Below are 26,258 nucleotides of genomic sequence, written 5' to 3'. Positions count from 1 at the left end.
ATCTGTCCTGTCCGGGCAGCTGCAGGAAATAGGGTCTCTAAACAGTGACCTAAAAGTCTTCGGATTTTGAAGAAAGCCTAGATCCGAGAGTTAGCTAAACTGAGCCAATAGTTTTTCTTTTTTACGTGGCTTCTAAAGCTGTTAACTAAAGCCAGCCAGTATCGGGGACTTGTGCTTCACTAATGTTGCCATCTATTCAAGTGCCACCCCGACTGCAGAGCTAATTCTTCATCTCACACTTACACCTAATGTTAACCCGCTCTGGTGAAAAATCCTCCTGTTCTCATGCTGCTGCACGCAGGGTGATCACCGCCCCGCTTACAAGTAAGGGGATCTAGCTCTGGAATCTTACTCAAGAACCTGGTTTTCTAGAGCCATTCTGTTGCTAGCTCTCTGGGTCTGGGCATCTCCTCCCATTCCCCACGACTTCTGCCGCATGCACCACCCAAACGTGGAGGCTTTCATTGCAGATGAGCTTGCTTTGCAGGGTTCAGTTGATAAGTATTCCTGAGAAGAGGGGGGTGGGTCGGCACAGCGGAAGAGCAGTATGGCAGCGGGCCTCAGTTTAGACTTTTCTTCAGAATTGTCCTCTGGAGAAGGAATAAAAAGGAGCATTTCAGTCAATCACTAAGCCAAACATGAGAAGGGGGAGGAGGAATGGGCGGGAATTGGGGAAGGGCTAATGGGGTGCTGTGTGCATGTCTGCCTCCACCATCTTGTATCTCATTAAGACGTGTGACTACAATGCACCAATAAAAACTTAAAAAAAAAAAGAATGAAAATTTTAAAAATAAAGAACATTTATCCACCCAACCCTCAGAAGTTCCTGAGTGCAAGGACTGACAATTTCAAACACTGGTGTATAGGTTGGCTTGTCTTCTAGCCAGTATATCTGATCCTGATTTTCTGCCTTGAATCTGGAATTCTTGGTTGCCTTTTTAAAATAGGTAGGTAGGGATGAAGCAATGATAGTGACATTTGGAGCATTTAAAACTGTCAGCACTGTTCCGCATGGATTGGAATACTGGAGGGAGAGGGGGGGAAAGTAGGGACGCGTGGATTGGAATACTGGAGGGAGAGGGGGGGAAAGTAGGGACCTTTTTGAAAATTGATATGTGAGGTGCTGAAGATTTGAACAAAGGTGATGTTAGTGGAAATTGACTCGAACCTGGAGATTCTAGGGTAGAGAAAGACTCTTAACTTAGAGAGAGGGTAGTGTATAAACACATTGACTGCCCAGTATTCCCCATACTCCTCAGAATGCTAATGGAACATTTCAGCCTACGTATGAGGCAGGTGTGTTTCTCTCCAGCACAAGCTGGTGGGAGAGTGGAAAGCTAGTGGTACAGCTGCCTGAATTCCAAAGCCATCTCTTTCTCCTGCTCCCCCCACCCCTCGCCTTGTCCTGCTCCACAGTCCTTGGGGTTCAGAATCAGTCACTGTACAGGTTAGCAGGAGAGAACTGAAACAGCTTTCTTTGACCTGAGTATGCTTTCAACCATATTCATAATTCTGGTGCCATTAAAGAGTTACCACGCCAACTCTGTGCCTAGCCCTGTCTAAACTCGAGGAGCTAGGGTTGCGTGATGAGCTGAAATCTTCCTCTGCAGCTCTTTCCTTCCTTCCTTCTTGCCTCTTTCTTCATCCTCTCCTCACCCACCCTAGTAAGAAACTCTGAATCTGGAAGCTACGTCTGTATTTCCTAATGGACGTGAGACAATGTAAGGTTTCCCACTGGTGTTGGTTAGATGAGCTGGAAGGCACACCTAGGAGTAATGGCGAGCGTGGGGGGGAATAAAGACAGCTCCTGATTGTGCTCGGAGAGGCGTCAACGTTAAACCTTATTTTAGTTACCAGAGCAGAAAGACAACTGTGATGATAAAAAACAGAAAGGGATTCTATTTAATAAACAGCAGTTAACAATCATTTGTGTTAATAAATTTTAAATTGGTTTTACTTCTTTGTATCTCACCCTTGATCATTCATATTGATTTATTTTGAAACAGGGTCTCACTGAGTTGCAAAGGGCCTCACTGAGTAGCTGAGGCTGTCTGCAAACCCCAGTCCTCCTGTCTCAGCCTCCCAAATGCTGGGATTCCAAGCTTGCACCTCCGTGCCCAGCTTGTAGCTCAAATTTTTTAAGAGGCACTTTGGTCAACATTGAGGAGTGGAAAGAAAATATTCTCATGAAATAGAAGAAAGGATTAAACAAGTAGGAAATGGATCTGTGAAGTGTGGTTATCACAAGCAAAAGTTTATTTTAAAAGTTGACTTCACACTCTGAGCCAGCCTCATGACAGCGTGGTTGAGAATCTGCTGCCTGAGCAGAATGCATTGATGCCTTTTATCCATTAAATCCCTCAGGAACAGATAGCATTTTTGTTATAAGAAAATTGTTAATAAAAGCTTTTGAGTTCATCCAGAAAGTTTATGGTTTATTTAGCTCTCCACTGCTATAACAGACTACCTGAGAACCTTGTTGGCATATTAACAATGAAGACGTATTCTCATCAGTATCTGGGGCAGCTGTGCATCCGTTTGCGGCAGCTGGGGCTACTCCTTTTCCCCTTGGGACCAACAAGCTAGTCACAGTGTTCTTCATGTGGCAGAAGGCAAGAGGGCAAGCCCAGCTCTGCGAGAGGAAGGGACTCTCAACAGTGTCGTCCTCTTCAGTGTGTCCACAGTCAGATAAGCACAAGATTGAGTGACCATACAGAAACTTCTAGGGATTTTGACATTGCCGCAGTATTTAAGTAGCATTTTTGCTGAATTTTATTTAAAGTATTGGCCCATGACAGATTGGAAATTTCATTTCTTGACCTAAGGTAGTTTGAGAATTGTTGAGAGAGAATATATGACATTCTGCTCACTAGAAATGAATACCTGCACTTGCATGTAGTTATTCTTACCTACGAGAACGAGCACTCTTGAGGGACTTTGTGGTATCACTCTGTCACAAGAATCTGACATCTTTGGGCTGGGAGTGCGCTCAGTGGTAGATCACTTACCTAGCATGTGTGAGGCCCCCAATACCAGAACAACAACAACAAAATGAAAATCTGGCCATCATTCAGTGTGCTAATGTTTTTGGACCTGTAAGATTGATGCAAAATGTACCAAGAGAGTGGCACTATGTAAAACCCCTGACATCTCGCTTGCCCTGCCAGCCTCCTTTTTGCCTTGCTGCTGTATGTGCATTTTCAGTCCGGTATTTTTACCTTAACAAAAGGCATATTATCACCAGTTGAAATTGTTTACCATAACATGAGAATATTGATTTTGACAATATAAGGTAAACCTCTTAAAAATATACTTTTTACGAGGGGTGGGACTACAGAACACTGGGAGGGGCCAGATCATCAGGAGATACATAGTTTGGGAGTATTTTGAAGTAATTTGCAACTGTCAAATAATTTTGTTACAGAGGCATGTATTTTTTGTGGTGTGTGCACGCGCGCGCGCGTGTGTGTGTGTGTGTGTGTGTGAGAGAGAGAGAGAGAAGAGAGAAACACACATGCACACGCACACGCAGGATTGAACCCAGAGGCATTCTACTCTGAGGGCATCCCTAGCCTTATCTTATTTTTTGAAAATAAGTTTGGGAAAGGGTCTTACTAGGTTGATGAGAGTCTCACTACATACTAAGACTGTCCTTGAACCTGCGATCCTCCTGTCTCAGCCTGCCAAGCCTACTACTGGAATTAGAGGCATGTGCCACCATGCCCAGCTTATTATATATATATATATATATATATATATATATATATATATATATATATATATTTTTTTTTTTTTTTTTTTTTTTTTTTTGTGGTACTGTGGTTCCTGGAAGCCCTTCTACCTCCGGGCTACACTCCCAGACCTATTTTTACATTTTTTTAAATTTGGAAACAGAGTCTCCTAAACCACCATGCCCGGCTATAATTTATATTTTAAAATGTCATTCTGGCAACGGGTATAGAGAACAGATTAGAAGGAGGAAACTGAAGGGAAATTTTAAGGTTATTTCAATGGTACAGGGAGAAAATATGAAACTCTGAAACAGCAATGGGGATTCTGTGGAGGGGATGGATTTAAAAGCATAATGAACAACATTTAGTGAAACATTGGATATAGACTCCAAAGAAGAAATCAGTAATAGTATGCAGATCTCTGACTATGATGGCCAAGTAGATATGATGTCCTTCTTTAAAATGGGTTAAGACAGGGAGGAGGGATAAATTTTCCAAAGGAAATGAATTGCCTTTTACACTTGAGCCGTCTGTGGAATATCCACATGGAACTTCCCTGTGGAAGTACAGTGGCTCTGGGCGTCAGTTGTGCTCTGTGTTGAGCACAGCCTGACAAGTCTAGGAAGAATGGGAGCGAAGACTGGAGCTGGGTGGCATCACCAGGAGGTCGGGCAGGAAAAAGAGCTGTGTATCAGCAGCAGCACTCAGCGCTGAAGTTCTCCAGTGTCTCAAAGCGTGATTAGCAGCAGGTGCCGCTCATTTGCATCCTGTGAGCTAAAAGATTATACTCACAGTCTCTAAGTGAGAAAATGTTAAACTCAAAAAGATCAAGAGAACTGGGCATGGTAGTGCATACCAGTCCTTGGGAGGCTGAGATTGTAGGTTCAAGGTCAGCCTCAGCAATTTAGACACTGTTTCAAGAAATATATATACACACATGCATATATATATATATCAAACAAAATAAGAGATTTGCCCAAGAGGACTTTGCTACCAAATAGCAGAGCTAGAATTTCAAATCCAGTTGGTCTAATTACAAAGCCCATTTTTTTCCCTACTATATCCTGCTTCCTGCTTTTCTATAACTTCAGAAGTTCAAATAATGATCATGTTGTCTTTAATTCTTTTTTTCTTTTTTTTTTTTGTGCAGTACTGAGGATTGAACCCAGAGGCATCTTGCTCTGAGCTATACCCCTAGCCCTATTTTTTATTCTTTATTTTTGAAACAGGTCTCAATAAGTTACAGAGGGCCTCACTAACGAGCTGAGGCTGGCTGAGAACCTGTGATCCTCCTGTCTCAGACTCCTGAGTGCTGCGCCCGGCTCTAATTCTTTTTTTTTTTTTAATGTCTGCCAATATTCTTGTTTAGTAGGACTGTGACATCCTATCTGGTTGTTTGTTTGTTTGTTTGTTTTTGCAGTGCTGAGAATCCCTAGTCTCGGGTCTCATGTGTGCTAGGCAAGAGATCTACCACCAAGCTACATCCCCAGCCCCACAGCCTTTTCTCTAATCCCCCCTGCTGCATTCTCAGACATATCTGTAAGATTGCCTTTCCTGTCGGATTGATTCGCCTTTCTGACTTCTACTCCAGTGGCTGTTTTAAACAGCAGCCTGACAGAAGTCTGCACTGGCAGCTGCAGGAAGTCTGTCCTCCTAGCTTGATATTTGAGGCTCACCTAAAATTGTGAATACTGTTCAGAACCCTTCCATATTTCCCACGTCTCATCAACACATACTCATTCCCTTGGGCGTCATTTCTATGCAGATCTCATTGTGATCTCTGTTCCTGAATCTTATGTTTGCCCTGTTGCCATTTTTCTCAAAATGATTTTATCTTGCAGTGGAAGCAGCTTGGATGCCTTCCCACCTTAGTTCCTATACAATGTTAAGGATTCTTTGTACTCTGTCCCTAATGTGATAAGCCAGGCTCTGTTCCTACTTTTCTAGAGGGATTTTTTTTTTTTTTTTTTTAGGGGAGGAGTAATTGTAATTTCTTATGTTTGAACCAAATCTCCCTTCTTTTAACATCATTTGGTTCCTAGAACCTGCCCTTGGAACAACAAATGTCAGCCTCATGGAAGCTCATCATACTTTAAAGACAGCTCTAGTTTTTCTTACATAGCCAAATACTCTTGTTTGTATCTTTTTCTCTTGTGACAAGTCTCGAGCTCTCTGCTGTTCTCTTACCCTCCTCTGAAAATCCTGTAGTTTGATCATCACCTCTCCAGAACACCTTGCCCAACAAGAGAGAGCATTGCAACACAAGTCTCTGATGTGTTTTCGGTGCTTATACCTTTAAAAACCTAAAGTTGCTTTAGCTTTAAACCAGCTGCGTCACATTCTGCATTCATGCAGCTAAAAGAAGGTGGTAGTTAAGCTAGCTAGCCTCTATCATCAACTCTGAGGTTCATTTTCTGTAGTTGAATGTATAGAACTTTCTAGTTTTCTTAGTTACATTGCATTTTGACCAATCTTTGTAGTCAGTTATGATTCCACAATGCAGAGTATTGTTAACTCTGCTTCCTAGTATTAAGTCTATGGAAATTTCAAAGTTTACTTTCTGCATCTTCATCCAGTTTCTTGATACACTTGGCAGTGATAGAGACGCCCCACTATCCCTCCAAGTTAGATGGTCCTGCATGCGAATGGTTCTGCTCACCACTGCTCATCACCTTCCTCGTACCTGCCAGGATCTCACTCGTGTGTGCAGCACGTTTTTATTTAGCACCTGCCATGTGCAGAAAGGTGCTAAAGAATGCTGGAGACAGCAGTGCCTGTCTTGCGGTGCTAACAAACTAGCAGCACCACGAAATATTTTGTTAAATGCTTTGTGAAAATCAAGTTACACAATTACCTATGCTCTTTCTCCTTATGTGGTAGTATATCAAAAAGGGAAGGGAGTCACAACTTTTATAGATGCCATATTGGTTGCCGTGGTCTTCCGTCACCTGAACTTGGGATTCGCCCCTTCTCATTTCACTATCCATGCTCTCACAAATCACTCCTAATCTTTGGAAGCATCTGGAGTTCATTGATGCCCTGTTGGGGTGCCATGTCTTCTAAAGCTTCGATCTTATTGGAAAGCAGTCTACTGAATGACCATAGTGGTGGTGGTGGTGGTGGTGAAGTGCTTCTCTTTATGTTAGCAGAGTTGTTTGATAGCAAACTTAATGAAGAATTTCCTCCAACTTTAGTGATTTTTTTCCTTCCATAGTCTTTGTCATTCAACTTTGACTTATATTTTATCTTAGATTTGAGTGGCCTTTTCTAAGGACAATAGCTGTGACTATCCTTAGATTTTTTTTTTCCCCCCTTTGAGCTCTTAAAATGCCATAGTTGCTTTCTTCAGGATCCTGGTCCTTTTTTTATATCACTTATTTCTTTTTCATTTTGACAGAACCAAGCAAAGATGAGCATAAATCTTTGATATTTTGTCTGTTTCCTGAGGGATTAAATTATTAGGGACGCAAGGTGTTACATTTTAGGACAATACAAAGAATGGGTATCTTCATAGTTGGCAGCCTACTGTCTTCTCGGGTGTGGATGCTTTGACAGTCAAGTGTCATCTCTGCCTTTCCTCTGGCCAGTTCCCACAACTACATCATTTCTACCTACTCTTCTTTCCCCTTGGTCCAGTGCTTTCCACTACCCTTGCTAACTCAAATTATTGGATATGCACATAGATGTATATTTTCTTTAACAATAGGGAGAATTCTCTGCCTTTTTCTATAGATCAGTTTCTGTAGGGCAGCAGATTGCCCATAGATGTCATAGTCTATTGCTCTCCCATCCCACCAAGTCTTGGTGATTTCCATGAGGTTTTATCTCCTTGAGTTCTTTTTTACTATTACTACTTTTTAAGTGTAGTGCCTAGCACACTGATGTTCAATAAGTAATATTTATGATTAATCTCAAGAAGTGTTTGCCTTCTCTTTTAGGCTGTGAGGATATCATTGCTGAGAGCATCTCATTAGATACCTTAATTGCCATCCTCAAGTGGAGCTCGCATCCATATGGTTCTAAGTGGGTGCACCGACAAGCTTTGCATTTCCTCTGTGAGGAATTGTCCCAGGTCATGACTTCGGATGTTTTTTATGAACTCAGCAAAGACCATCTGCTTACTGCTATCCAGTCTGACTATCTACAGGTAACCATTTATACACCTCTCAAATTCATTGTCATTCATATGTGGACCAAGAAATCCATCTGTACTATATTACTCTTTCATGTTGGATAGTACAGGGAGAGAGAAGATGTGGTCTGACCACTCAGGAATGCCCTCTTTATATTTGTACAATCCAGGCCTTCGGGCTCAGTGGCCCTGCATGTACACTGCTACTATGATCAGGCATTGTGAGCAAGGCCAGGACCTAACCAAGGAGAACTGGAGAGGTTGAGGCAGTAGGCAAGGTCAGAAGCATCTCCTAACAGTGCTTTTCTTGTTTCCATTAATGTGGATGTGCTGTGATAACTTCTTACATTTGTTAGAATATCAAACACTTAGATTTTAGACAGTAGCCTAAACAGATCAATTTCTCATATGCCCACCTAACTATAAAAACTCAGTATGTGTGTTCTGCCAAAGTATATTGTTTTCAGCTCCTCTTTTTTTTTCTTCTTCTTTTTTTTGGTACTGGGGTTCCTGAAAACCCTTCTACCTCTGGGCTATACTCCCAGACCTATTTTATATTTTTATTTGGAAACAGGGTCTCCTAAGCCATCGAGGCTGGCTTTGAACCTGCACGATCCTCCTGTCTCCGCCTCCCAAGCACGGGGATTACAAGCATGCGCCACCACGCCCAGCATTCAACTCCTCATTTTTAACCAGAAGTAGTATCTAGTAAATTCTTATGCCTTTGACTTATATGTCAATCTAATTTAAACTCATAGATGTTAAGTGTTGCAAAAAGTACTTTCAGGTAAAGTATTTCTCATCTTAATTTGTTTGGTTTGGTTTTTGCCTTGACTATGAACTTTATTTTTAGCATAAAAATAAAAAGTGTACAATACCTGGGTGTGGTGACACACACTTTTGTAATCCCAGTACTTGGGAGGCTAAGACAGGAGGATCGTGGATTTGTGATCAGCCTCATCTACTTAGTGAGCTCCTCCACAACGTAGTGAGACTCTTGTTTCAATATAGAGTTAAAAATAGGGCTGGAGGTATAGCTCAACTGTCCAGTGCCTCTGGATTCAATCCCTGGTACCTCAAAAAAACCAAAACTACAATAGTTTTCATTCTGTGAGGACATAATTCTATTGAGCGAATTCCTACATAAAATGCTACCATCTGAATTAGAAAATACAGTGAAGAGTTAAATAATTCACCCAGCATCTACACTTTTTTGACATGTTTTGTTTGCATTACAAATGTTGTCCCACTTGGGGTTGATATGTGGAGGACCTTTGTTCATCTGTCTGCCTTTTCTCGCTGTTCTGATAAGCCTGGATGCTTTATGTGTATGAGAGGTGAAGTTTATAAGCTTTGCATTCTTTCATAGACAGGTAAACGACACAGGGAGTAGCCTAGATTCGCCTTGAGATTTTAAATACGTACAAAGAAATGAGGGGTAGGTACAATGCCATTTCACAAATTCTGCCTCAAGGCTTGTTTTTCCCATCCCAGCAGAGCTTAGTAGACATCTGTATCACTTTACTTTTGCTTTAATGTGTTTATCTCCATCTTGCTCCAGAAAAGAATTTAAGGCAGCTATATAGAAGCCATATAGTAAGATAAAATAAAAATTAAAATAAGATGAGAACAGGATAAGGGGGAAAAAGATGGGAGTGAGAATAAAAACTTTAGTTGACACTAAGAGTTAAGGTTACTGCATAGTTTTGTATATTTGTTCTTGATGGACCACAGATTTAACTGTAAGATTTCAAACAGTGGATGGAAAGAGGGAAATATGGTAAATCACACTCTATTTATATTATGTCCTAGGAAAAGTCATCAGGGAATTAACCGTTTATCTAATTTCACCTAAAATAAATATATTTTTTTGTTATAGGCAAGTGAACAAGATATCCTTAAATATCTGATTAAATGGGGAGAGCATCAGTTGATGAAAAGAATAGCAGACAGAGGTAAGTTCAGAAAATTAGGTTGTGTTGATCAGCGTGCATAAGCTTGGGTGGCGTTTTATAGTCCCAGACACCTACCGAAATGCCTGCCGCACATCAGTCTTGAAAATAGACACTATTGCTTGATGAAAATAGACATTTTTATAATCAATAAAATACTTGAAAGTTTTATTTTGAAAATTTAAAAGGTATCTTTTTGTTTCTTTTGTGCTTAGTAATATATGTTTAGTGATTCATAGAATTATTTGAATGAAAAATTTCAAGCAGTGATTCATGTAACACCATAGTATATTGTTAAGAAAATGTTCTGGAATTAGTGTTTGGTGGTTGCATTACAATGTGAATAGACTAAAAATCATTGATTGCATAGTTTCAAAATGGTGAATTTTATGTTATATGAATTTTCCTCAATTAAAAGAAATATAAAAGGCTGTGGGTACCAGCTCAGTGGTAGAGTGCATGCTTATCATGTACAGGCCTCAGGCTCAATTCCCAGGACCAAAGAACAACAGTAGTAATAATAATATAAAAAAATGTTTGTTACTTATTTTAAAATGTTGCAGAATGTAAAAGGGATTTTTTTTTTTTTTTTTTTTTTTTTTTTTTTTTTTTTTTGGTGGCACTAGGGGTGGAACCCAGAGGCTTTCTACCTCCAGGCTATATTCCCAAACGTATTTTATATTTTATTTGGAATCAGGGTCTCACTAAGTTGCTGAGAGCCTCACTAAATAGCGGAGACTGGCTTCAAACCTGTGCGACCCTCCTGTCTCAACCTCCCAAGTGCAGGAATTACAAGCGTTTGCCACTACGCTAAAAGGGAATTTTTTTTTTTTTTTTGGCAAGTCTGGAGATGGAACCCAGAGGCATTTAACCTCTGAGCTATACCCCCTGCCCTATTTTTTATTCTTTATTTGAAAGAGGGTCTCGCTAAGTTGCAGAGGGCCTCACTAAGTAGCTGAGGCTGTCCACGAACCGTGATCCTCTGGTGTCAGCCCTCCCGAATGCTGGGATTACAAGCGTGCGCCACGCCCAGCTAAAAGGGAATATTTTTTAATGATTTCCAACTGGGGTTATTGCAGAATCAAGGATAGCATCATACATAGTGGGATGGACTTTGATTTTGGCAACTTAGAATTCTGGAGTACTCTCTCTTTTATTTATTTACTTATTTATTTATTTATTTATTGCAGTACTGGGGATGGAACCCAGGGGCACTCAACCTCCAAGCTACACACCCTGCCCTATTTTTTCTTCTTTTTTTTTTTTGAAACAGGGTCTCACTGAGTTGCGGAGGGTCACGCTGAGGCTGTCTGCGAACTTCGATCCTCAGGTCTCAACCTCCCAAATGCTGGGATTGCAAGCGTTTGCCATCAGGCCCGGCTCATTTTTTTTTTTTCATGTGTTAGCCCAGCCGTCTGTCTGTCTCCCCTCATACAGTATTGTGTTCTTCTATATGCTGAACTCAGATCAGTATTTTTCAATTAGAAAATTTGAATAGATGTCTTTTCCTATCATTTTTCAGTTGCTTTGTTTGCTGCTTTTGTGTTTGTTTCTCAATACTAGGGATTAAGCCCAAGGGAATTCTGTCACTGAGCTGCATCTCCAGCCCTTTTTATTTTTTGAGACAAGGTCTCACTGAGTTGTAAGTTCAAGTTCAAGCCGACCTTAAACTTGCAACCCTCCTGACTCAGCCTCTGAGTAGTTGAAGTTAGAGACATGGCCACCACAGCTGGCCCAGTAGCTGTATGTAGAAATAATCTAGTATAATTTATAACCATAAAGTTCACCTGTTTAAGCTGGGCGTGGTGGCTGAGACAGGAGGATCGCACGGGTTCGAAGCCAGCCTCAGCTACTGAGTGAAGCTCTCAGCAACTTAGTGAGACGCTGTTTCCAAATAAAATAGAAAGTAGGTATGGGAGTATAGCCCGGAGGTAGAAAGCCTCTGGGTTCCACCCCCAGTAACACACACACACACACACACACACACACACACACACACACACACAAGTTCATCTGTTTAAAATGTGCAAGTCAATGTACAGATGATTCTCATTTACAAATACTGCATTTTTCTAACTTATGTGATAAAATTTATAACGCAAATCCATACTCAGAGCACTTTAAGGATTCAGCGCAGGCATAGAATGACCAAAAAAAAAGATTTGCCCAACAAGCACATTCTAAGCTGAATTCCAACAGAGTGGCACTTTGCTGCCTTCTCTCAGACCTTATATAATCGAGAGTCCTTTTCATTTCTTTTTTAAGTGAGCTCACTGTTAAAACCGCCCCCAAGCGTGGCACTAAAGGGTTGTCTAGTGTTGCTAAGTGAAAGAAGGGGTCAGGCGTGGTGGCGCACGCTTGTAATCCCCGTGCTTGGGAGGTGGAGACAGGAGGATCGTGCGCAGGTTCAAAACCAGACTCTCTGGCTTAAGAGACCCTGTTTCCAAATAAAAATATAAAAAATAGGTGTCTGGGAGTGTGGCCCGGAGGTAGAAAGCTTTCCAGGAACCCCAGTACCACCAAAAAAAATCAAAGAAGGGTGTGTTGTGCCTTATGGAGAAAATGCATGTACAGCCAGGCTTGGTGGCATGCCTATAATCCTAGTACCCAGGAGGCTGGGACAGGAGGACCACAGGTTCAAGGACAACCCTCAGCAAATAGTGAGACTATCATTAACCTAACAAGACCAAGTTTTAAATAAAAATAAAATAGGGCTAGGGAATAGCTCTGAGGTAGACTGTCTCTGAGTTAAATCCCCAGTGCCACAATAAAGGAAGGAAGAAGGGGAGGGAGGGGTAAGATATAGCTCAGAGCTAGAATGCCCCTGAGTTCAATCCCTAGTATAACACACACACACACACACACACACACACACACACAAATAGATGTATGAAGTAAGCTATTTTCTGGCATGAGTTACAGGGCTGTTGGCCATGAAATCACTGTTAATGAACAAATAGTATTTATATTAAATAAAATGTCTTTAAATCAAAAACATAAAATAAGATTTTTCTTTTTTTTTCTTTTTCTTTTTTTTTTTTGCGGTACTGGGGATGGAACCCAGGGGCATTGTACCTCAGAACCACAACTCCAGCCCTATTTTTTAGTCTTTTTATTTTTGAAACAGTTTCACTGAATTGTAAAGGGCCTTGCTAAGTAGCTGAGGCTGTCTGCGAACCAGAGTCCTTCTGTTTCAGCCTCACAAATACTGGGATTACAAGCGTGCACCACCATGCCCGGCATAAAATAAGATTTTCTCTTGATCAGTTGACAGACATGTGATGTGCCCAAAAAACTCACAGGAACCTAACCCTATACTTCACTGGGGAACCAGTGGTTCAGTATAACTCTACATAATCATTATTTATTCATTGATGTAATGTTAGCAGATAATGATAAAAGGTCATATTTCTTTGGGACAGATTCATTAAGGGAGGCTTTTAAATTTCCGTTACAGTTGTTTTCAGATTGGGTTAGAATGGTGGGTTCTTAGGCTGGGCGTGGTGGCGCACGCTTGTAATCCCCACGCTTGGGAGGCAGAGACACAAGGATCGTGCAGGTTCAAAGCCAGCCACTTGCGCTGGCTTAGGAGACCCTGTTTCCAAATAAAAATGTAAAAATAGGTCTGGGAGTGTAGCCTGGAGGTAAAAGGGCTTCCAGGAACCCCAGTACCACCCAAAAAAAAAAAATTCCATTACAGTTGTTTTCAGATTGGGTTAGAATGGTGGGTTCTTGTGCAGGGACAGTAAGGAAGCTAAGCAAATCATACTTTTGTTTCAGTCACTTTTATGTATGAAGAGTTCTGCCTTTACCTATTAGATAATTGAGAGTTGCGTGCAAGATTTCATATGAAAACAAGATGCAACTTTGTGTGTGTGTGTGTGGTACTGGGGATGGAACCCAGGGGCACTCTACCTCCAAGCTACGCCTCCAGCCCTATATTTTATTCTTTATTTTAAAACAGGGTCTCACTGAGTTGCAAAGGGCCTCACTAAGTAGCTGAGGCTAGCTGCAAACCACAATCCTCCTGTCTCAAGCTCCCGAATGCTGGGATTATAAGCATATACCACCACGCTCAGCAATGCAACAAATTAAAAAAAATTTTTTGTAAAACATTTATATGTAGAAGTATGAAGCTAAATCATGCCAAGATAAGGAGAAAAATTACCCCTTTCCACACACTTGTAATTTTATTTTTGGTGACTCCAGAAAAAAAAACCTTAATTTCTCAAAAATGGTGTGTGTGTGTATTTTACACTATTCCTTTGTGTATGTATGTGTGTGTGTGTGTTACTGGGGATTGAAGCCAGGTGCATTCTACCTCTCAGCCAATCCCCAGCCTTATTTTTTTCTTTTTACTTTGAAACCAGGTCTCACTAGTGGTGGAGGGGCTCACAAAGTTGCTGAGGCTGCCCTCAAGTGTGTGTTCATTGTCCAGAGTAGAGAATAAAGACTTTCTGTGTTGGGTATTAGTGAATGGGAAGTTCTGAAATAAATAAACAAATAAATAAAATACAATTAAAGTATTGAAGTGGAAAGAAAATTTATAAAATTTCAGAAATATTTATCCATGTCTTCAATTGAGGGAGCAATTTTTCCTTAAAAAATTTAACACTGCTGGGCATGGTGGCACACGCTTGTAATCCCCGTGCTTGGACGGCAGAGACAGGAAGATCGCGCAGGTTCGAAGCCAGCCGTGTGCGCTGGCTTAGGAGACCTTATTTCAAAAATATAAAATAGGTCTGGGAGTGTAGGCTGGAGGTAGAAGGGCTTCCAGGAACCCCAGTAACACCAAAAAAAAAAAAAAAAAAAAAAAAAATTAACACTGAAAAACATCCTTATTATTCATAAATATAGACGCTCAGTTTTTGTAAGTATTCTGTAAGTACTGGTATCTTTGTTAAATTGTGTGTGAGGTGCATACCTATAATCCCAGTACTTGAGGCTGAGACAGGAGGATTGCAGGTTTACAGACAGCCTCAGCAACATATTGAGACCCTGTTCCAAAACAAAAATAGAAATCTCGCAGCGATAGCATGCTCTTGATTCAATTCCCAATACACAAAAATAAGTAAGCATATAAATGAGTAAATAATTTTTAAATCTACATACTGATTACCCACAGTGATGCCCTATACTGCCTTTATTGTACTAAAAAATAGTCACAAAATGAGGAAGCTTAAGGAAAAGCAAGCTCTAGATAAAATTATATGTTAAGCAGGGTGTGTTGGCGCGTGCTTGTAATCCCTGCGCTTGGGAGGCTGAGACAGGAGGATCGCGCAGGTTCGAAGCCAGCCTCAGCTACTGAGTGAGGCGCTCAGCAACTTAGTGAGACCCTGTTTCCAAATAAAGTATAAAATAGGTCTGGGAGTATAGCCCAGAGGTAGAAGGCCTCTGGGTTCCACCCCCAGTACCACACAAAAAAAAATTATATGTTAAAAAATTGTCATTTTTCCTTCTTTGAGTTAAAATACAAATAAATCCTTTATTCTTTAGTACAGAACAGTCATAAAAGAATGTTGCTCTGCTGTGAATGCTGTGTTTTCTCTTTGTCCCAGCACTTTTTATTAAATAAAGTTCTTGTGATAGAAGTAAATGAGTTATAACCCCTCTTCAAGCAGAGGTGCTAAGTCCATAGAGCAGTACTGAGGGTGTTAAGTACTGGGAAAGAAAGCCTGTTTGAACATTGGATTTGGTTGGAGACTCTTCATTTTCTGTCTCACAGAGCCGAACTTACTGAGCGGCACCACGCACAGTGTGAACAAAAGAGGGGTAAAAAGACGAGACCTGGACGTTGAAGAGCTTAGAGAGATCCTTTCTTCTCTTTTACCTTTTGTGCGAATTGAACACATCTTACCTATAAACAGTGAAGTTTTAAGTGACGCAGTAAGTGTCTTTTTTTTACAACCCTTTCATGAAAAAAACCAGACATTTCTTGTTTTAATAACTGTAAATCATTTCTAATAATTAAGTATTGTGAAGCTATAGATTTCACGAGAACACAAACAAATGTCTGTGTTATACAGTGTTGTGCCCCTAGTGTCTGTCACATCGTGCAAATGAACGTGTGGTGGATGAGTTCAGTGGGTAAATAGGTCTTTCTTGTGCAAGATACAGTTCCTGAAGTTGAGTCATTTATCAGCGTAGATCAAGTAGATCCTTATGCAGAAGGAAGAGGTAGAAATTGCCTTTGGAGATTATGAACAGCAATAAATCATAGAACAGGAAGGAGACTGGTTCAGTATTAAAGATGCATGGGACCTTCTAAGGGTATTCCAGGCCCAGTTAACAATTAATGGAGCTAATATGTAACTTTCATCCTTTTTTTTTTTTTTTTTTTTTGGTAGCATTGGGGTTCCTGAAAACCCTTCTACCTCCGGGCTGCACTCCCAGACCTGTTTTATATTTTTATTTGGAAACAGTCTCCCAAGCCAGCAAGGCTGGCTTCGAACCTACGCGATGATCCTCCTGTCTCCGCCTCCCAAGCACGGGGATTACAAGCATGCACCACCATGCCTGGCAACTTTCATCCTTTTTAAAGGGACTTTTTTTGAGGGGGAGTGGGGTCCTGGGGATTGAACTCAGGGGTGTTCTATCTCCAAGCTACACCCCTAGCCCTGTTTATTACTCTTTATTTTGAAACAGAGTCTCACTAAGTAGCTGATGCCAGCCAGGAACCTGTGATCCTCCTGTCTCAACCTCCCAAGTACTGGGATTACAAGCATGCACCACCACACCTGGCTATACAGTGAATATTTTTAACTATTAGAATTGCCGGAATTAATAGATGGGAAAGATAAATATTATAAAAGTTCTCCACTAACTGATTTACAAAGTTACTGTAATGCTTGTGAACAATTTTCTTTTTCTTTTTTTTTTTTTTTTGGTGGTACTGGTGTTCCTGGAAGCCCTTCAACCTCCAGGCTACACTCCCACACCTATTTTATATTTTTATTTGGAAACAGGGTCTCCTAAGCCGGCGCGCGCGGCTGGCTTCGAACCTGCACGATCCTCCTGTCTCTGCCTCCCAAGCGCGGGGATTACAAGCGTGCGCCACCATGCCCAGCAACAGTTTTCTTTTTAAGTGTTATTTTTGTTTGGCATAATTTTAAATATTTATGGCGTATAACAACATGATGTTTTGATGCATGTAGACATTGTGTAATAATAAAATCTAGGGTAATTAGCATACTTATTATCTCTATCATTTTTGAAGTGAGAGTATTGAGAATCCTCTCTTCAGTCCCAGTATTTAAGAGGCTAAAACAGGAGGGTAGAGGTTTGAGACCAACCTCCACAACTTAGTGAGATGCTGTTTCAAGATAAGAAATAAAATTGGGCTGGGGTGTAGCTCCAAGGTAGAATGCCCTGAGTTCAATCCCCAGTTCCACACACAAAAAAAAAGTAAGATTGTACCCACTCCAACCTCTGCTCCACTCCAACCTCTGCCCCACCCCAACCTCTGGTAACTTAGTCTTTGCTCAACTTCTATGAAATCACCTTTTATAGATTCCACATATGAGTGAAATCATATGACAGTTGTCTTTCTGTGCCTAGCTTATTTCATTTCACATCCAGGTTCATCTTTGTTGCAAATGACAGGATCCTCGTTTTTAAGACTGTACAGTATTCTGTCTATACCACATTTTCTTTATCCATTCATACATTTAGTGGACATTTGTGGGCTTTTTGTAAATATCCGAAATAAAAATGGGAATGTAGATTGATCAACCTCTCAGTATCTATCTCTATCTCCCTCCCTCCCTCCTTCCCTCCCTCCCCCCACTTCCTCTTTTTCTTCCCTCTCCTCTGCCTCCTCTCCCCTCTCCCAGAGTATTCTATATTTTAACTTTTTTTTTTTTGGTGGTACTGGGGTGCCTGGAAGCCCTTCTACCTCCGGGCTACACTCCCAGACACCTATTTTTTATATTTTTATTTGGAAACAGGGTCTTTGAAGCCAGTGCGGCTGGCTTCGAACCTGCATGATCCTCCTATCTCCACCTCTCAAGCGCAGGGATTACAAGCGTGCACCACCATGCCTGGCTTACATTTTAACTTCTTTTTTTTTTTTTTGGTGGTGGTGGTACTGGGGTTCCTGGAAGCCCTTCTACCTCCGGGCTATACTCCCAGACCTATTTTTACATTTTTATTTGGAAACAGGGTCTCCTAAGCCAGCGCGCGCGGCTGGCTGGCTTCGAACCTGCGCGATCCTCCTGTCTCCACCTCCCAAGCGCGGGGATTACAAGTGTGCGCCACCACACCCAGCCCACATTTTAACTTTTTAAGGAACCTCCACAGCATTTTCCATTATGGAAATACTAATTTCCATTCCCCGCTAACATTCTGCTAGGGTTTCTTTTTCTCCATATTTTTCCATAACTGGCTTGAAGTTATATCTCATTGTGGCTTTGACTTACCTTTTCCTGATGATTAGTGATGTTGTACATTTTTTCTCCTGGTCATTTGTATGTCTTTTGAGAATTGTCTACTAGGTGTGTGTGTGTGTGTGTGTGTGTGTGTGTGTGTGTGTGTGTGTGTGTGTGAGACACCACTCATTGTGCCTCTGAGCTTCACCCCCAGCCCTATTCGTTGAGACAAGATCTCACTAAATTGCAGAGAGCCTCCTCACTAAGTACCTGAAATATTAAAATGTGTTTGCTTTGCCTGTATTGTCCATGCTTTGGGGTTTCACCCAAGGGTTGGTCCCTGGACCAGTGTCATGGAGCTTCTCCTCCATGTTCTCCTCTCCCCTCGTGTTTTCCTCGTGGTAGAGTCATACTTTAGGTCTTACATTTAAAACTTCAATCCATCTTTAATTGGTTTTGTGTATAGAAGGAGATACTACGTCTAATTTTGTTTTTCTACATGTGGTATCCAGGTTTTCTAGCCTCTTTTACCCACCAAACAGCATGCCAATCACTGAGACATCAGAGTTTTGGAAAATAGAGAATGTATTCACACAGTGGCTAAATATGGCAGGGAAGACTCAATTCTCAAATCCTCCTCCCTGAGCAAAGGGCTGAAGGGATAGAGACGCAGAATGATTTAAGGCATTTGGAAAAGTGATTGAAGGTGAAGTAAGTCAGTGGAATGTGTATGCATAATCAAGGGCATTTGTCAAAAAAATGGTAACCTTGGGGTGATCTGGGGTCGAGTTTTTGGCACCCTGATGTACAAAGGTCACCCATTGCACCCTTGCGCAGGCCCATATAAAGGTTGATTGTTTCAACAAAAGCGACCTTCAAGTCTCTGAAAAGTAGCCTAGGCAACCATTATCATCATAACTAGGTCGGGAGTGTTTTCCACAGCAAAGCTAGTGGGAGCCTAGTAACATACTGCTCAACTCTGTGACCTCCAAAATTAGTGATTTTTTTTAAGCCAACTAAATGCAAGTAACTAAAATCAAGTGAAACTAGTAGGTTTATTCATGCCCACCCCACCCCACCCCCGGCTTTAAGACCATCCCATTATATGTTCCTTTGTGATTTTGTTTTGTTTTTTTGGGTTTTATTTTTCTTTTTGGGGGGAGGTGTGTGTGTGCTGGAGATTCAACTCAGGGGCATTCTACCTCCGATCTATACCCCAAACCTATTATTTTTTTATTTATAAACAGGATCTTTCTAAGTTGCTTACAGCCTCGCTAAATTTCTGAGGCGGCTTTGATCCTACGATCTTCCTGTCAGCCTCCCATGTTCTGGGATTATAGGCATCCGCCGCCACACCCAACTTCCGTTACATGTTTTGGGCACTTAGGTTGAACATCAGTTGACTGTAAATGTGTGGGTTTATTTCCAGGCTTTCTGTTTTAACCAGTGTATCTTTATGCCGTACCATGATGTTTGGGTCACTATAACTGGTATATTTTGAAGTCAGTGTGGTACCTTCTCCAGCTTTGTTCATTTTACTTAAGAACGTTTTCACTATATACACGTCTTTTGTGGTTCCATACAGATTTTTATAGCTTTTTTATTTCTGTGAAAAATGTAATTGGTATTTTCATAAAGATTACATCTGCTTTATAGATTGTTATATGTAATACAGACATTTTAATATTCTTCCAATCAAAGAACATAACTTTTTTACAGTTTCTTTCATCCATGTTTTATAGTTTTCAATGTAGAGATCTTTTAAATCTTTTACTAGATCAATGTATTACTAGGGATTTTTTTTTTTTTTTTTTTTTTTTGGATGGGGGAGTACTGGGGATTGAGCCTTGGAGTATTCTTCCTCTAAGCTACACCCAGCCATTTCTGCGCGTGTGTGTGTGTGTGTGTGTGTGTGTGTGTGTGTGTGTGTATGACACACCACTCATTCTACCTCTGAGCTTCACCCCCAGCCCTATTCGTTGAGACAAGATCTCACTAAGTTGCAGAGAGCCTCCTCACTAACTACCTGAAGCTGGCCTCCAACCTGAGATCTTGTCTCAGCCTCCTGAATACTGGGATTACAAGCATACACCACCACACCCAGCTTTTATATTTTATTTTGAAACAGGCTCTCGCTAGGTTGCTGAGAGTCTACTTGCTAAGGCTTTTCCTTGAACATGAGGTCCTCCTCTCTCAGCTCCCGAGTACTGGGATTACAGGCATGTACCACCTCATCCAGCTTTAAGGGTTTTCTGTATGCAGATATGTTATTCTTTACATTTACAGAAAGGAACAGTTTAATTTCTTCCTGTCCAGCTTAGATGCTTTTTTTTTCTTGCCCGTTGCTGTGGCTGTGACTTCCAGTACTTTATTGACTAGAAAACACAAAAACATGCATTCCAGAGCTTTCACTTTCACTATGGTGCCACTTTTGGGTTTGTTTTTATTTTATTTTTTATTTTTTATTTATTTTTTTTTTTTTGGGTGGTACTGGGGGTGGAATCCAGAGGCTTTCTACCTCCATGCTGTACTCCCAGACCTTTTTTATATTTTATTTGGAAACAGGGTCTCACTAAGTTGCTGAGAGCCTCACTAAGTAGCTGAGGCTGGCTTCAAACCCTTGTGATCCTCCTGTCTCAGCCTCCCAAGCGCGGGGATTACAAGCGTGCGCCACCACGCCCGGCTGTTTTTATTTTTTGTTTTTTCCCTGTGGTACTGGGGATTGAACCCAGGGGTATTCTACCTCCAGCATATACCCCCAATCATATTTTTTATTTTAACTTTTGAAACAGGATCTCACTAAGTTGCAGAGGGCCTCACTAAGTAGCTGAGGCTGACATCAAACCTGCCATCCTTCTGTCTCAGCCTCCCTAATACTGAGATTACCGTGCACCACCACATCAGACATATGTGGCTTTTACTCGGCAACCTAACAAGGTCCTTAGCAACTTAGTGAGACCCTGTTTAAAATAAAAACAAAAATAAAATGGAGCCAGGCGTGGTGGCGCATGCTTGTAATCCCTGCGCTTGGGAGACGGAGACGGAGACGAGGATCGCGCAGGTTCGGAGCCAGCCTCGCTGGCTTAAGAGACCCTGTTTCCAAATAAAAAATATAAAATAGGTCTGGGAGTATAGCCTGGAGGTAGAAGGGTTTCCAGGAACCCCAGTACCATCAAAATAAAATAAATAAATAAATAAATAAATAAATAAATAAATAAATAAATAAATTGGAGCTGGGAGTATATCTCAGAGGTAGAATGCCCACTGGGTTCAATCCCCAGTACCAAAAATAAATTAGTGAGTGAATGAACAAATGATAAATAAATAAATAAATGTGGCTTTTATTAAGTTTTTATTATGAAAGGTTGCTGAATTTTATCTTTTTTTTTTTTTTTTTTTTGGGTGGTACTGGGGGTGGAACCCAGAGGCTTTCTACCTCCGGGCTATACTCCCAGACCTATCTTCTATTTTATTGGGAAACAGGGTCTCACTTAAGTTGCTGAGAGCCTCACTAAGTAGCTGAGGCTGGCTTTGAACCCGTGCGATCCTCTCAGCCTCCCAAACTCAGGGATTACAAGCGTGCGCCACCACGCTCGGCTCAAATGTTTTTTCTTTACCTATGGCATAGATTCACAAAACTATTGGCTTATCACCACTTTCCCTTTTTTGTATGTAGTACTAGAAATTGAACCCAGGAGCTCTCTATCTCTAGGGCGCCATACCCCCAACCCTATTTTATTTTGTTATTTTGCAACAGGATCTTGCTAAGTCACCAAGGCTGGCCTTGACCCTGTAATGCTCCTGTCTCGGTCTCCCAAGTACTGAGATCACGAGTGTGTACCTCCACGCACAGTGAAATGCTTTTTATTGCTGATAAAATTTCCTCAGTTATTGGTCTGTTAGGGTTTCCTGCTTCTTCCTCATTTGGTCTTGATAGGTTGGATATATCCATTTCTTCTAGGTTATCCTGACTGTTAACATGTAACTATTTATACTATCTTATGGTCCTTTTTCTTTTGTGTTATTAGTTTAGTGTCTTTTATCTCTGGTTTTATTTATTTGAGTCTTTTCTTTTTCTTAGTTTAGCTGAATGTTGATCTTTCAAACAAACAACTCTGAAGCCAAGCACAGTGGCACATATTTATAACTAGTTACCCAGGAAGCAGAGACAGAAAAATAGAAAGTTTAGGGCCAGCCTGGGCAACTTAGTGAGATACTGTCTCAAAATGAAATATTAAGGGCTGGAATGCAGATCAGCGTCAGAAATGCCTGCCTAGCATATATTTCTTTCCTCCTACTAATTTTGATTTTGTTTTTAGTTTTCTGATTTCTTGAGGTGCGGTGTTAGATTGTTTAAGACCATTTTGGGGGGTCCTGGGGATTGTATCCAGGGTTGTTCTACCTCTAAGCTATACCCTCATCCCTTTTATTGTTAAAACAGTCTCACTAAGCTGCAGAGGCCAGCCCCAAGTCCTTCTGTCTCAGCCTCCCAAGTACTGGGATTATAGGCATGTACCACCACACCCAGCTTGAGAACATTCTTCTAAAGTCCTCCAGAAAGGACATAATGAAGCAATAGAATGTAATGAAAAAGTAGAATGTTTTACGTTGTTCTAGAATATGTTTACTGATATAAAATATGTTCTAGAATATTCTTCTAGAATTTATAGTCTAGAAGAATGAAGAATATTTTAAAGCCCTAATGTCTAATCTGTGATGCTAGCATAACATCCTAATTAATATAAGAATTAAACAGAATAAGTGACCTATCACAAATTACTGTGGTACAGGATGATCTGGTCAGGGAAGAGGAAATTTTAAGTTAAAACCCTCAGCCAGCCGGGCGTGGTGGCCCACGCTTGTAATCCCCGCGCTTGGGAGGCAGAGACAGGAGGATCGCGCAGGTTTGAAGCCAGCCACGCGCGCTGGTTTAGGAGACCCTGTTTCCAAATAAAAATGTAAAAATAGGTCTGGGAGTGTAGCCTGGAGGTAGAAGGGCTTCCAGGAACCCCAGTACCACCAAAAAAAGAAAAAAGAAAAACCCTCAGCCAGCCATGGTAGAGCATACCTGTAATCCCTGTACTTGGGAGCTGACACAGAGGATCACAGGTTTTTGTTGTTTTGTTTTGGGGTGGTTTTTTTTGTTGTTGTTGTTGTTGTTTGTTTTTTTGTGTGTATGGGGGGGGGGTCTGGAGATGGAACACAGGGGCATTCGATCTCTGAGCTACATCCCCTGCCCTATTTTTTATTCTTTATTTTGAAACAGGGTCTCACTAAATTGCGAAGGGCCTCACTAAGTAGCTGAGGCTGTCTACAAACCGCGATCCTCCGGTGGTCAGCCTCCCAGACTCTGGGATTACAAGCATGAGCCGCTATGCCCGGCTAGGATCACAGGTTTAAGGATAGTCTCAGCAACCCAACAAGACTGTCTCAAAAAAAAAAAAAAAAAAAAAAGTTTAAAAAAGGTACTGAAGTATAGCTCAAAAAGTAGAATGTCCCTGGGTTCTATCCCCCCCTGACCCCCCCCCCAAAAAAAAACACTCTCATTTCGTTGCATACACTTTCTTTTTTTTTTGCAGAACTGGGGATGGAACCCAGGGATATTCTGCCTTGGAGCTACACCCCCAGCTCTATGTTTTTTTTCTTTATTTTGAAACAGGTTCTCACTAAGTTGCAGTGGGCCTCACTAAGTAGCTGAGGCTGGCTATGATCCTTCTTATCTCAACCTCTCAAGTACTGAGATTACAAGCATGTACCACCGCTCCCAGCTCATCGCATACAAAATTAATTCATATTAGGGTCAATAATTAAGTCTTAAGTTAGAATATGAGAAAACTATAAAAAATACTGATGGTATTTGATTATAAAAAATGTTCAGTCTTCACTATTACTCACACATATACCAAAGAAAGCAAACTAAAACAGTAAGCTACCAGCCAGGCACAGTGGTTGCATCTATGATCCTAGTACTCAGGAGACTGACTGGAGGATTATAGATTTGAGGCCAGCCTTGGCACTTTATTGAGATGCTCTTTCAAAATAAAAAGGTTTGGAAGTATAGCTCAGAGGTCAAGTCCCCTGGATTCAGTTCCCAGTACCACCAAAACAGAAAAGGAAGTTATCATTTTTCTTGTTAAAGCCAGTAATCTTGCGAGGCACGGTGGCACACCCCTATAATCCCAGTATTTGGGAGCCTGAGACAGGAGGATCTCTGGTTTGAAGCCAGCCTCAGTAATTTAGTTAGGCCCTACTTCGAAATCAAAAGGGTTGGTGGTGAAGATCCAGGGTGGAATGCCTCTAGTTCAATACCCAGCACTAAAAAAGAAAGAAAAGACTAAAAGGAAACAACAATCATAGTTCTGATAGTGTATTGAGCTTTTTTCTCTATTTTCTATACACTACATATTGTAAAAATAAATACAAATTTAACAATCTAAAAAGGCCTTAAGGTTGCAGCTCAGAGGTAGAGTGCCCACAGTATCAATCCATAGTATCACAAAAATAATCATCTTAACTAATGCATTAATTAGGTGTTAGTATATTTAGCAAGAGTAATATTAAAGAGCCAGGCGTGGTGGCTCACGCTTGTAATTCCCGCGCTTGGGAGGCTGAGACAGGAGCATCGCACAGGTTCATAGCCAGCCTCAGCTACTCAGTGAGACCCTGTTTCGAAATAAAAAAAAAATAAAAAATAGGTCTGGGAGTGTAGCCTGGAGGTAGAAAGCTCCTGGGTTCCACTCCCAGCACCACACACATTAAAAAAAAAAAAAAGACTAATATTAGAGAAACAAGTTTTGGTTTTGTTTAAAACCTGAGACTCAAACTCAACTCTGCCTTTGACCTGGAAAAATACTTGAGAGCTCTAGTTAGATAATACGCGTGCCCTGCTCTTCATTCCATGCCTAACATTTAAATCCTGAAAAAAGGCTTGGTGACAGAGGTGTTAACATTTGCTCTCTCTCTCAGGTGCTAAGCCCTGTGCCAGCTGCTTTCCTCTGAATTTGCTTTGTTTTGCTTTTGAGGTGCTGAACCCAGGGCCTTGGGCATGCAGAGGCCCTGGGTTCGGCTCAGTAAACCGGATTTTGAGCTACACCCCTCAGCCCCTGCATTAGCTTGTGTTCCCACTACCACCTTAAGAGTGAAGGGACTTGACTCATATTCTCCTAGCATTAATGAGGAAATAGCAGAGCCACCAGATGGAGTTAGTTGTGGCAGCGCCCCACTTCCAGGGCCATACGGGCCACTAAGGTAAATCAAGATACTCAGGGTGACAGGGCTATTAAATAAGAGGTGGCCTCCCCGAGCCCCTATGCTGCACTGCTGGCATCCTTGAGCTATAGGTACTGGCAAGTTGATGATTTCCTTTTTTTCCTGGTACTGGGGATGGAACCCAGGGGCATTCTGCCTTCAAGCTACACCCCTGATCCTATTTTTTAGTCTTTTTATTTTTTTGAAACAGTCTCACCGAGTTGCCAAGGGCCTCGCTAAGTAGCTGAGGCTGTCCGCACCGTGTTCCTCCAGTCTCCACCTCCCGAATGCTGGGGTTACGAGCCTGCGCCACCACGCCTGGCCCGCTGATCTCCTTTTGTCCTGGGGACAATGGAAGTGGGTAGAAGAAAGAGGGAAGAAACATTTCCTTAAGGGTTCTATTATGCCTGCTTATTACATTTAATTAATTAAGACCCTTTTTTGGGGGGTGGCAATGGGCCTTGAACACAGGAGAGCACTCTACCACTAAGATATACTCTTAATCATTCTTAGGTTTTTTTTCTGTGTATGTGTCGTACTGGGGGTGGAACCCAGAGGCTTTCTACCTCCAGGCTATACTCCCAGACCTTTTTTATATTTTATTTGGAAACAGGGTCTCACTAAGTTGCTGAGAGCCTCACTAAGTAGCTGAGACTGGCTTTGAACTTGTGTGATCCTCCTGTCTCAGCCTCCCCAGCGCGGGGATTACAAGCGTGCGCCACCACGCCTGCTTTTTTTTTTTTTTTTTTTTTTTTTTTTGAGAAAAGGTCTTGCTAAGTTGCCCAGGCTAGCCACAAACTTGTGATCTTTTTGTCTCAGCTTCCCAGGT

General features: G+C 41.4%; 1 protein-coding gene across 2 annotated transcripts in view; it reads left to right on the top strand.

Annotated features, from left to right (window-relative positions):
• BTBD7 (BTB domain containing 7) overlaps nucleotides 1-26,258 on the top strand; it is a gene marked incomplete at both ends in the record, with an annotated part of 109,627 nt that overhangs the window by 73,662 nt on the left and 9,707 nt on the right. For both annotated transcript variants that reach the window (XM_080707622.1, XM_080707621.1), the window contains 3 exons: nucleotides 7,670-7,878; nucleotides 9,743-9,818; nucleotides 15,541-15,701. In XM_080707622.1, coding sequence (XP_080563748.1) covers nucleotides 7,670-7,878; nucleotides 9,743-9,818; nucleotides 15,541-15,701 — 446 coding nt within the window. The remainder of the gene's footprint in view (nucleotides 1-7,669; nucleotides 7,879-9,742; nucleotides 9,819-15,540; nucleotides 15,702-26,258) is intronic.

This window comes from Muscardinus avellanarius (genome assembly GCF_963383645.1).
Source record: "Muscardinus avellanarius genome assembly, chromosome: 12".
NCBI lineage: Eukaryota > Metazoa > Chordata > Mammalia > Rodentia > Gliridae > Muscardinus > Muscardinus avellanarius.
The sequence above is the reverse complement of the archived record's forward strand: the minus strand, read 5'-3'. Positions and strand labels throughout refer to the sequence as shown.